The sequence below is a fragment of the Ornithorhynchus anatinus genome, chromosome 8, assembly GCF_004115215.2.
Source record: "Ornithorhynchus anatinus isolate Pmale09 chromosome 8, mOrnAna1.pri.v4, whole genome shotgun sequence".
NCBI lineage: Eukaryota > Metazoa > Chordata > Mammalia > Monotremata > Ornithorhynchidae > Ornithorhynchus > Ornithorhynchus anatinus.
In genome coordinates this window covers 39777287-39790191 of record NC_041735.1, presented here as the reverse complement: position 1 = coordinate 39790191, position 12905 = coordinate 39777287, and the positions used below count along the sequence as shown (strand labels likewise).

Here is a 12905-nt window from a genome sequence, read left to right as displayed (position 1 = left end):
CACCCCACTCCCACTATAGGCTGTCAAGAAGAGGTCATTTGCCTTGAAGAATGGATAAGGCAGTGGCCTAATGGATAAGGCACTGGCCTCCTAAGCCAGGGATTGTGGGTTCGGGTCCCATCTGGGGTGCATTGGTAATATTTTCCCGATTAAGAATAATAATGGTGGTATTTGTTAAGCGCTTACTATGTGCAGAGCACTGTTCTAAGCGCTGGGGTAGACACAGGGGAATCAGGTTGTCCCACGTGGGGCTCACAGTCTTAATCCCCATTTTACAGATGAGGTAACTGAGGCACAGAGAAGTTAAATGACTTGCCCACAGTCACACAGCTGACAAGTGGCAAAGCCGGAATTCGAACCCATGACCTCTGACTCCAAAGCCCGTGCTCTTTCCATTGAGCCAAGGGCAGGGACTGTATCTGTTACCGATTTGTACATTCCAAGCGCTTAGTACAGTGCTCTGCACATAGTAAGCGCTCAATAAATACTATTGAATGAATAATGGTCAGAATAGCATGCATTTTGCTTTCGTTCTGAAACTTTGTCTGTCATGGATCTGACCAGTATTGCTCAGCAGGAGCAGCGTGGCCTAGTGGAAAGAGCACGGGCTTGGGAGTCAGAGGACGTGAGTTCTAATCCCAGCTCCACCACTTGTCTGCTGTATTGACCTTGGGCAAGTCCCTAACCTCTCTGTGCCTCAGTTACTTCATCTGTAAAAATGGGGATTAAAAAATGTGAGCCCCACGTGGGACAATCTGATTACCCGGTGTCGACCACTTACTATGTCCTGAGCACTGTTCTGAGCGCTGAGATAAACAAATACCATAATTATTATTATTATTTCCCAGGGGAAGGCAGCTAATAGGAAAGTATCATCACTGCTAAAGAATCATAGTCTATCGGCCGTTTTCAGTGTCTGGAATAGTTTCTAAATGTTCTACATTTGTGCAGCCATGAAAATCAGACCTGGCCCACATGCTGAAGGACACTATTTGCTGCAAGCAAATTACATTGTTACCAGATGCTAGAGAGAAAAGGCACAGTAGAAGGAGGGGCAGGAAGAGGGAGATTTGGAATTGATAAAACAAATGAGGAGGGGATTATGCCTATTTGCAACCTAATGTTTGTTGTTGTTTTTTGATTTGAGGCTGCAGATCTAAAAGCTGCGTACAGAAAGCTTTCTCCTGTGACGAAGTAAATTCTCCCTTACTGTCTACAAATATTTAGAAGTGACAAATAATAATAATAATGTTGGTATTTAAGAGCTTACTATATGCCCAGCACTGTTCTGTGAGGAAAGCATATACAGCGAAGACATAGTAAGGGACTAGGAAGCTAGTGGAGCAGTCGTTTCCAATCTACTAGGAAACTTCCGATCGAACAAACGACCGGTATCGTCGAAGGTTCCTGAAACCATTGATTACAAGCTACTGTGTGTCGATGGCTATGCTCTCAATACATGCATGCCAGAAGACGTGAACTGATTCTAAACTGCTTTGCAGAAGTCACTGCAGCGCAAGAGATTGACCGAAAGTGGAAGAAAACCAAGCTTCTGAAGTTAACCTACTCTCTGTGCCTCATTCTCATCTCCCTTGCCCTCAGCCTCTTGCTCTTGTCCTTCCCCACGTCTTGAACTCCTTCTCCACCTCGGATCCAAGACATAGCTCTTCCCATGCTCAGACCCCTTCTGAAATGACATCTCTGCCAGGAGGTCTTCCCTGATTAATGTTTCATCCCCCCCCTCTCCAACCACTTTAGCACTTCCAGTGTCACCTTCACGTCCATCTCTCCCTGACTAGATTGTAAGCTCCTTGTGGGCAGGGAATGTTTCGATCTATTGTATTGTACTCTCCCAAGCGCTTAGTACAGTGCTCTGCACACAGTAAGCACTCAATAAATACGATTGAATGAACGAATGAAAGGAAGAAACAGGAAAAATGGATGAGTATAAATAAGTAGGGAGAGTTTGTGAATCATATATATGAATGCTAAGGATGTTCCCAAGTGCTAAGGTGGCCGTTGGGACGACAACACCCGAAGTGGTTGAGTTCAGCTGGGGAATGAGTGAATCTCGAGGGAGATAAGATTTCAGAAAGGTTTTGAAGCTGGGAAGAGCTATAACGCGGGGAAGAGCTATAACCTGGTGAATGTAAAGGGGCAGCGAAGAGATCAGCAGTGTAAGAAGGAGTTACTTGGTGGAGAGCCTTGAAACCAGTTACAACCAGGAGCTTCCACCCGGTGCAGAGAGAAATGAGTAGCCATTAGAGATGCTTCCGGGGTGGAGAGATATGTGCCGAGTAACATTTTAGAAAAATGATCTGGGCTGCGCAAAAGGGCCTGGAGAAAGGAGAGGTTAGAGGCAAGGATACCAGCGAGGAGGCTGATAGAATAGTCTTAGTCCGGAGCTAGGACTAAGGACGTGGCTGTTTGGGTGGGGAGGAAGGGATGGATTCAGGAAATGTTGAGAAGGAAAAACCGACAGGATCTAGTAAAAGACCGAGAGAATTAGGCCCCAAAGGAGTTGAAGATGATGTCAGGTTTGCAAGCTTTGGGGACAGGGAGGTTAATGGTGCCACCTGTGAGGGGAAGGTTAAGGAAATGACAGGAACAAATGTAAATGCTAGAATGGAGTGCTAATTGGACTTGGTGTAAACCCGCTGTACCACCGAACACTTTGTAGAGTTGCCGCTTTTGCAAGTCTGTTCTGTTTTCAAGTACACAGTCAAGGAGATGGTTTTGCCAATTTGGCCCAAATGTCTGTCAATTTGTTAGTACGACTAAATGATCCTTGCATAAAACATTGTTCACCGATTGGACAATTGCTTTTCTAGGCTGCTGAGTCCCCAGTGGAGCATCCATCGTAATTTCACAAGAAATTTGCTAATTGCATCAGCATTAAGTTGACTAGGAAAACAACAGTGGGATGTGCTGTGCATTCAAAACGCTGTGTTTTTCTGGATGATCACAGCAAAAGCATATTTGGCAAGGCAGGTTTCAAAATTGTTTTAATGAGTCTCAAAGCCTCGGGGACTCTCTCCATATTAACCGAAGCTTCTGGTGGGGTTTTTTGTCGTTGACGATTTGAACAATCAAATGGAAGATTTGGGGGAATCCCTGTGTTTAATCGGGTCAAAATGTTTTAATCTGCCCAGAACATAAATCATATCAATTGCAATTTGGCCATTCCTGAGAACGTTAATAGCTAGTTATCAATCAATCGATAAATAGTATTTACTGAGCAAATATCGAATGCAGAACATTTGGGATAGTACAATAGAGAAAGGAGATAAAATACTTGCCTTGGAGGATTTTGCAATCTAAAGTGGGAGGCAGATACAAAATCATGTAGAGATAAAGGGAAGAATACGTGGAAAAGGAAGTGCTTAAAGAGTAAAGTTGCAGTGATCTAGCATATCCCAGCTCTGCCACTTGTCAGCTGTGTGACTGTGGACAAGTCACTTCACTTCTCTGTGCCTCAGTTACCTCATCTGTAAAATAGGGATGAAGACTGTGAGCCTCACGTGGGACAACCTGATTACTCTGTATCTACCCCAGTGCTTAGAACAGTGCTCTGCACATAGCGCTTAACAAATAACAACATTATTATGATTAGACCGTTCTCCCCCAATTAGACTGTAAACCCGTCAGTGGGTAGGAACTGTCTCTATCTGTTGCCGATTTGTACATTCCAAGCCCTTAGTACAGTGCTCTGCACATAGTAAGCACTCAATAAATACTATTAAATGAATGAATGAATATAATTTGAGACCTTGAAGTCATACATTTGAGTAATCAAGGGAAAAACTCACTTCCTCAGGCTTATATGGGAAGTGAGCTAAAATGCCAAAATTCTGGATCCCGTACAGCCTTTTTCAGAGATTGATTTAGCATTCAAACGTACACAATTTCATTGGCCATCACATCCATTTGTAGCATTACACACATTGTATCAATTAAGGTTCTCTGCAGAAGAATACACAACGAGGTGAAAGGATATCAATATTCAGGGGTGGCAGAACAGTGAATTGCCGCAATTCCCATCCGCCCATGTCACCGTTCGAACATATGTGTGTATCTACTGAACCGGCCTCTTCCCAATGTCCAAGTTATTTCCTGTGAGAAAGGTGCCCGAGGGGGGCATATTCACTCTTTCAGACTTTAAATATATCGTTTAGTATATTGTTGCTCCAGTGCCGTAAATTAGTGTTCCGCAGTTCAGAATGATCAAGAATGAGACCCTTGGAAATGCCATCCTAACACCCAAGTGTCCGTAGAGCATGAAGCAAGATCAGAAAAAACCTCAGGCAGTTGTAATTGGAGTGTGAAATATCTCCCTTTCCTATTAACCTCCATGAGAGGCGAGACAGTAGCCATCTTTCAAAGAGGTAAATTACAAATAAGTTGCTAGAAAAATCACGAGATCGTTTTGAATTTTAATAACCAAATTAACCCAGTCTCTGACATTGGCCATCCTTCCCCGTGTGATTGACTATGATACTCAGAACTGGCATTTAGCGTACATGCCCCTCTAGTGATGGTAATGCCAAACTACTTTCCTTCTTCCCCGAGCCTCTTTAATCACTAAGTTCTAGGTTGAGACGGATGCCATAAGAACTCCAGTTTTTCTGTGCTTCTTAATGTGTGCACTTCCTTATAATAATAATAATAATGTTGGTATTTGTTAAGCGCTTACTATGTGCACTGTTCTAAGGGCTGGGGTAGATACAGGATAATCAGGTTGTCCCGCGTGAGGCTCACAGTCTTAATCCCCATTTTACAGATGAGGGAACAGAGGCCCAGAGAAGTTAAATGACTTGCCCACAGTCACACAGCTGACGAGTGGCAGAGCCGGAATTCGAACCCATGACCTCTGACTCCCAGGCTCGGGCTCTTTCCACTGAGCCACGCTGCTCTGCTTCTCTTTATTATTTGTCCCGGGTCATACATATGGAAGTCAGAGGTTTGAGTTTCAGGCATTTTGAGTGTCAGGTCCGCAGGCCCCCACGAGCAAGGGTTGTCCGTTCCCGGCGTTTTTTATGTTTGACCCCAAGTGCAGCCAGATGGGAACCGGGACATCTCTCCCACTCAATCCACATGTTCAAACTTTCATCAAATCCCGTTGGGTCTATCTTCACAACATCTCTAAAATTCACCCTTTCCTCTCCATCTGAACTGCTACAGTGATCAGCCAAGCAATTATTGTAGCCTACCTCGACTCCTGCATCGGCCTCCCCATCGACCTCCCTGCCTCTTGCCCCTCCCCACTCCAGTCCTTCCTTCAGTCTGTTGCTCGGATCATTTTTCTAAAAACCTTTCAGTCCATGTTTTCCCCACTCCTCAAGAACCTCCAGTGGTTGCCCATTCACTTCCACTTCAAATGGAAATGCCTTAATCTAGGCTTTAAAGCACTCGGTGACCTTTCCCCCTCCTACCTGGCCTCGATGAGTTAAAATTGAGAGGTGAAAAATGTAATGTTAATTCCGAGTGGACATAACCACAAACGTTAAAATGGTGGTCTAATTAGGAAGCGTCATTTTCTCCAGATCACGTTGACCCTGTGTCGGATGGTTGGAATTAATTGGAGTTTGTATGCTTTTTTATGGTATTTGTTAAGCCCTTACTGTGTATCAAAAACTGTTCTAAGCTCTAGGGTAGATACGAGTTAATTCGGTTGGGCACGGTCCCTGTCCCACATGGGGCTCACAGTCTAAGTAGGAGGGAGAACGGGAGAACTGAGGCACCGAGAAGTGAAGCGACTTGCCCAGGGTCACACGGTAGGCAAGTGGCAGAGCCGAGATTAGAACTCAGGTCCTCTGCCTCTCCGGCCCATGATCTTTCCACTAGACCACGCTGATTTCCATTCACCCTGCCCACTAAGGAACTCCCGATCTGCCAGTACGCACCGGGGCAAGTAAGAGTCGAATGTTCGATTGCACAGAAAGCTTCATATTGCTAAAGAAGAATATGTGGAAAGCAGCTAAGATCAAACGGAGTCCCAGTTTTCTGCCCTGCTGTATTCATTCAATGAGCAGGATGAGAAATGCTAACAACCACAATGATTTTCTTTCTCTCTTGTGCCTACAGGACAGTGATGTTGAAGCAATGGTCAGGTATTTGGAGAATATCCTGGAGTGCAGCTCTCTAGGTGAGTTGATGTCACTTCGCACCGTAACGACATACTATTTGAAGGATCTGTGAGCCTTCTCTTGGAATATAGTCAATTTAGACCTTTCCATTCTTTTGCCACTCTTGCCATTTTCTTAATACTTTTAAAAGTTACTCTTAAAAGAAGTTGGGGTTTTTTTCCAGACAGCAACACAAGCTGCAACCTCTGAAAAGTAGTTTGAAGTTATTCAGTGTGAACCTGCCCATGTCTGAGGCAAAATGGAAATTTGGAGGCAGTCGTAATTATTATCCAGCCTGGCGCTGCATAATAGATTTTACACGAATTCCTGGGAAGAGAAATCTACCCACCTCCCATATTACGGAGAAGCGTATTGCTTTCATTCAAGCTGAGAGGGTTGTGACCATGAAGGTCAGCCAGCTATTGAAAGATATTAGGTCTGCAAAAGGAAACGGGGGTTTCTTTAACGTTTTCATTCTCAAGAAATGGGATGAAGCCCAGATTGCAATACTTTCAAGGAGAAAACCCTGCTGCTAAATTTTCTTTTCAAACAGCTCAACCGTGATCTCGCTAACTCCAGATAATAAATTGTCACGGAGACATAAGATAAAGTGAGGGTGAATACTGATATGTGGCCTAGTTGAAAAACGCTAGAATTCTTCTCTGAAAGTTGACTGGATCTCTTTAGGCTAACTTTGGAACAATGTCCGAAAGGGAAGGATGGTTAAATATCAGTAAAACTGATGTTTTAAATTAGGATATGAATCTGTTGCTTTATTGGTTGCTTAAAGATTTGTTCCCTGGGTCTGGGCATTTCCACATCAGTCATATTTACTGAGTGCTGGGTGCATAGCACTATACTAAGCACTTAGGAGAGTACTGTATAACAATCAGTAAACATGCTCCTTGCCCACAACCAGCTTACAGTTTAGAGGGGGAGACGGAGGCCAAAATAAATACATTACAGATTTGTACGTAAAGGCCGTGGGATTGAGTTGAGGGGATGAATAAAAGGTGCCAATCCAAGAGGAAGGACAACGCAGAAAGGAACTGGGAAAAGAGGAAATAAGGGCTTAGTCAGGGGTGGCCTCTTGGAGGAGATGTGCTCTTAATAGTGCTTTGAAGGGCAGGGAGAGCGATTGTCTGTCAGTTATGGAGAGGGAAGAAGTTCCAGTCCAGAAGCCGGGCTTGGGCAAGGGGTCAGCAGCCAGATAGATGAGATCGAGGATAGGTTAGCATGAGAGGAGCGAAGCGTGAAGTCTGGGTTGTAGTAGGAAATCAGGGTGTTAAGGTAGAAGGGGGGCAAGGTGATTGAAAGCCTAAGGTAAAGTGTTTGTGTTGATGCAGAGGGAGATCCCTGGAGGTTCTTGAGAAGTGGGTGAACATGGTCCGAAAGGTTTGTAGAAAAACAATCCGGGCAGCAGAGTGAACTATAGACTGGAGTGGGGTCAGACAGGAGGCAGGGGGCTCAGCAAGGAGGCTGATGCGGTAATCAAGGTGGGATAGGATAGATGCTTCGCATGTTAATCGAAGGATATCAAGATACTTCGATTAACATGCTAGCAGCAGTTTGGATGAAGAGGGAAGGGTGGATTTTAGCAATGTTGTGAAGGTTGAACAGACAGGATTTGATGACAGATTGAATATGTGGGTTGAGTGCGAGAGACGAGTGAAAGATAACACCAAGGTCACAGCCCCGTGAGACAGGGAGCATGTTGGTGCGATCCACAATGATGGGAAAGTCACGGGGAGGACAGGGTTTGGTGGGAATAGGAGGAGTTCCGTTTTGGACATGTTACGTTTGAGGTGTCGGTGAGACATCCGAGTAGAGATGTCCTGAAAGCAAGAAGAAATATGAGACTGCAGAGCAGGAGAGAGAGATCAGGGTTGGAGACCTAGATTTGGGAATCATCAGCATAGCGATGTCGAAGCCTTGGAAGTGAATATGTACTCCAAAGTAAGAGGGTGTAGGTGGAGGATAGAAGATGCATGTATAATCTCCCAAGTGCTTAGTATAGTGCTCTGCACATAGTAAGCGCTCAATAAGTACCATTGATTAATAGACGTTAAGGTAGATACACACCTACCTTTACTTCTGAGTTAAGGTAACTTCATTTTCTATCAGATACATTTCAAAATGGAAAGGGTCTAATACATTTTTCCTGATTTCCAAAGATTATTTACATTGAATGAAATATAAACATCAAAGATGACTGTTGTAACAACACATTATTCTTATTACAGAACTTACAATTGTTACTTCCTAGTAGTTCATATTATTAATACTCACCCAACAACCCAACAAAATGTTTCTCTTTATCATTCTGTCCGGTTCTCTTGAAACTATGGCTGCAGTCTGCCTTGGAAGCAAAATTCATTCACTCATGCAATAGTATTTATTGAGCGCTTACTATGTGCAGAGCACTGTACTAAGCATTTGGAATGGACAACTGGGCAACAGATAGAGACCATCCCCGCCCAACAACGGGAAATTTCTCACCAGCTGAGCACAGGGGCCTAACTGACCTCCCCCTTTCACTCCCCCACCCCACTTCACCCCCCCAGCCATGATTCCCCATCCCCAAGCTTTTCATTATGTGATGATGGGATTCGTTTACCACATGTGCTTCTTAAAATACCCTTTAGGACCCGAAATCCCCTCCTTTAATTCTTCTTGTTTCTTCCTATTCCCACTTTAGAGTAGGATACCCATGGGTTGAAAATAATGTCATGAATATGAAGACACAGTGAGGAGAGAATGCATTCCAAACTTCATCCTAAAGGAAAATGGGAACAAGTTATACACCGGCAGATAGGCCGAAACTTTCTCAAATGGCCAGATGAGGAGACTGTTTAAAAAGAGGCTGTATAAAGGCAGTCTCATTTCATTAATCTTGAGATCTGTGCTGGTGAAATTACTCAGGTGTGCTGAGCCCGCTACCCAGCATTGTTTTAATTACATTTACAGGGAGTTACTATGATTCAGCAATTATACAATTATAGTTACCACTTATTGATAATTATAGTTGCTATTCTATGCCAAAACGTTATTAGGATTCAAGAGTAGATTTAATCTTAAATAAGAAAGCGAGCCACACTTTAAAATGAAACCACAGTAAATGGGTTTATGCCTTTCACAATATACCCTAAATTAAACATGGTTTAAATTTTTTTTAAATGTCATCATATTCTTTATTTAAGTCATACATGCCTGTCACAAAGATTCCCTTGACGTAGATTTTCTTCAACTTGAAAGCAAAAGAATTAGAAATGCAAAAAGAAAAAAATCTGAAAACGTAATAACTGGTCGGAGTCTCTCTCTTACAGGGTAATTCTAATAAGCATTTAGGGAAAACCAGTTTCATCTCAGGCTCTGATTTCTGTTCATGTAAGGAGGAAATACAATATATGAGGCTTTTAAATCTTGAAGGAATATTGAGAGAATTAATTGATTAATGAAACTTAATTCTCCCTTATTTAGGAGGGTGTGTACTTTCAGCTACACAAAAGTATCTGAGTCAAAGTAGAAAACTGCATTTCTATGTAGTAAATTGTGAGTTGGACACTTTTTGTATTACAGTCCTGCTAAGATGAACTTAAATTCTTTCAAAAATGAGAGGATTGAGTTTAATACTTGTGAAGCATTAGGTTGCAAGATCCTGCCTTTGAAGTGCAATTTCCTGTCCCTAGCCCAAGATCATCGTTAGGGCTCTTCTCATCTACGGAACCAGTCAACATTATAGTTTATGTGAGTGACGCACTATCACAGACTGATATCAGGTCCCAAACTTTGAAATCTCAAGAGTTAGAAAATCTGGGGATTGCTGAGCAAGAGGAGGAAGACCTGGAGCAGAGGGAGAGTAACTTGCTGGGTGGTGTGGAGAATAGCGGAAATTCAGAGAAACAGCAAAGAAAGATCCCTGTATGGCAGCGGGGATCTGGACAACAGCCATTTCACCCTAATTTTTTAAGATGCCCCAAATATGAAGTTGCCATTTTTAATATGTGCAAAATTATGGCAGTGTTATCCCTTTTCAGAGGCAGATTTTTGTGCCTGGAACCTGCGATGGGGAGAGGTGCCAGAAAATGGGTTTGGGGAAATTGGGGTGGCACCTATATAATGCTCCCCCCGCCCCCAAGGGTGTCTGTTGTCCACTACCTGGTATTAAACTCCCTCTCCCACCCCTCCGTGAGGTATTTGCTCCACTCTCCACCCCAGTCCATTTTGTTTCCCTTCTTGGGCTCCATCCTAGTTTGGCTATTGCCTGTCTTGTCCACATTGTAGTAACCTAGTTAGGCCTTTATTCAAAGTATAAATCATGATAGCAATCTCAATAGGGCCATCCTTTTACATTTTGGACACTGAAGATATTTGCGTAGGTTTGTATTAGCAGCAGCAGGGCAATAAATACTCTTTGGAACATTTCAAGTTTGCTTTGTAGCCCCGCACTGGCTGTCTCTAAGGCAGTGATTAGAAGGTTAGTGAAGCCCTAAAGTCTTATCGCCCGTGAAGAGTTCTTTAATATGTCTGACTGATTTGAATTGTGGAAATTTACCCTTGAGAACCCCCTCTGAGCTCTGGTATTAATTGACTTCCTGTAATGTCTACTGAACAAATAAGGCGGATAAAGATCAGAGAAGATATTAGGGTTTGTCTTTATCACTGTTTGTTTTCAAGTCCAGAGCCCCTTAAAAAAAACTTCCTTCTGTTAAACTCTTCAACACAAAGTCACCAAGTGGAGAGGCCGAGTGACAGCCATTTAACTTCAAGGTGCTGTGCTTTTCATCTTGAAACAAAGATTTGGCTCAATGAGTTCATTTCAACAGGTTGTTTCCTCGTGAGCTGGAAAAGCTAGCCCTTTCAAGATTGGAAACCAGAATAGAAGTACTTTATATCCTAAATAGACTAGACCATGTTAAGGAAAGACTAATTCATATTCATTTTGTTTCCTTCCTTTCTTTTTCAATGTTTCCAGTGGGCCTTCTCCAGTAAACTTGCCCTGACTAACCCTGCCCATTTTCCAGCCGCCTTAGCTTAGACGTAGACCTGCTCTTTTCACACAAAATCTGAAATGTTAATGGATACAGTGCTGTGTAAGTGGTATTCTTTAAGGAGATGAGAGACTGTGCCAAAATATCAATCAACCAACTGTACTTATTGAGCGCTTACTCTGTGCAGAACACTGTTACTAAGTGCTTGGGAAAGTACAATGTAACAGACATATTTCCTGCCCACAATGAGCTTACACTGTGGGGGGCGGCGGGGGGACAGAATATTATGGTGTTCTCCCTTTTTACTTTGTCCTAGGAGCAAGGGCCGAGACTCCACGACACTTCACCCCTCTCCGCATCCCTGCCCCAGATCCTCAGGCAGACGTGTATTTCGCTCACGAGGGGCATACTTGTGGGCCCGAACTTTTAAATTAATCCCGGAATAAAACCATTCCCACATTCCATTTACTGACATAAGGAATTGCACCGCCAGTGGATGAGAATACCACTTCCTTAAATTTTAGACTTCTCGAAGCTGTTGCGGGACACCACTGAAGCACCTGACCGACGTTCATTAGGATTTTAAAAACTAGAGTATGGATACCTCTACCTAATTTGAAACTGCATTAAGCAACTAATTCCAATTCTGGTATTCTCAGGATTTAGGATAAAGAGGATGTGTATTTTCATTTATATCCATCCTTAGCACTTTAGTGCATCTGCTTATTCAATTGTGTATTCAGTTTATTTTGAATACTCTGCTTTTACATATTTTCATGTCTGTCTCTCCGAGTGCAAGATCCTGGTGGGTAGGGAACAGACTACTTCTTTTTTTCTTACTTTCCAAATACTTAGTACAGTATACTGCATGCAGTGAACACTCGGTTATTACCATATAGGAAAATACAAGTCTGAATGGTCTGGTGGTCTTTTGGGGAAGGGGATGCAGGGGGATGGTATTTATGGCATTTGTAAAGTGCTTACTATGTGCCAGGCAACTGTACTAAGCGCTTGGGTAGATACAAGCTAATCAGGTTGGACACAGTCCCTGTCCCACATGGGGCTCACAGTCTTCATCCCCATTTTACAATGAGATAATCGAGGCACAGAGAAGTGAAGTGACTTGCTGAAGGTCACCCAGCAAAGCGGTGCAATTGGGATTAGAATCCATGTTCTTCTGACTTCCGGGCCTGTGATCTGTCCACTTGGCCAAGCTGTTGTAGCATCATGTAAACAAGCACCGTCTTACCCATAAACTAGAATACACAGTGGCCTCCTTTCTTTTCTATATTTCCACTCACCAAATAGAATGGCGTTAAAGTCGAATCCTGAAATTCCGAGGTTAGGAACCTATGGCTCATTGAGCTACATTTGGGCCTTCTTGGAATCCAGCGTGGCTCTTGAGCCTTGGTACCCACCCGGGGACTTGGAACAGTGAGGGCAAAGGAGAAGTGGGAGGAAGGAAACAACTAAATGTCAATTTGGTTCTTCTGCTCTCTTTCTCCCTCATTCTCTCTCTTCCTTGTTCTCCAACAAATGCCAGTCTTCCCAAATCCCCGTGCCCTCTCCTCCCCCCCGGGTATCCCGTTGGCACCGATGTGGGCTGGGGGTTTCCTCTGCATTGACGGGGGTGGAAGCCAGAACGCATCCCTCTGCCTGTTACCTTCTCTCCTGGTTCGGCAGCTGGTCTGGGTGGGAGGATGGTGTCGGGGAGCAGGGACAAGAGCTGACTGAGAAGCTGCCTAAGTGAGCGGCAGTGGGAACGTCCTGGGTCGGTGAAATTTTTCTT

At 43.6% G+C, this 12905-nt stretch overlaps 1 protein-coding gene across 3 annotated transcripts in view; it reads left to right on the top strand.

Annotated features, from left to right (window-relative positions):
* The window catches only part of NEK11 (NIMA related kinase 11), a 160292-nt gene that overhangs the window by 114915 nt on the left and 32472 nt on the right, over nt 1-12905 (top strand). For all 3 annotated transcript variants that reach the window (XM_029070653.2, XM_029070654.2, XM_029070650.2), the window contains one exon: nt 6085-6145. In XM_029070653.2, the coding sequence (XP_028926486.1) occupies nt 6085-6145 (61 nt within the window). The remainder of the gene's footprint in view (nt 1-6084; nt 6146-12905) is intronic.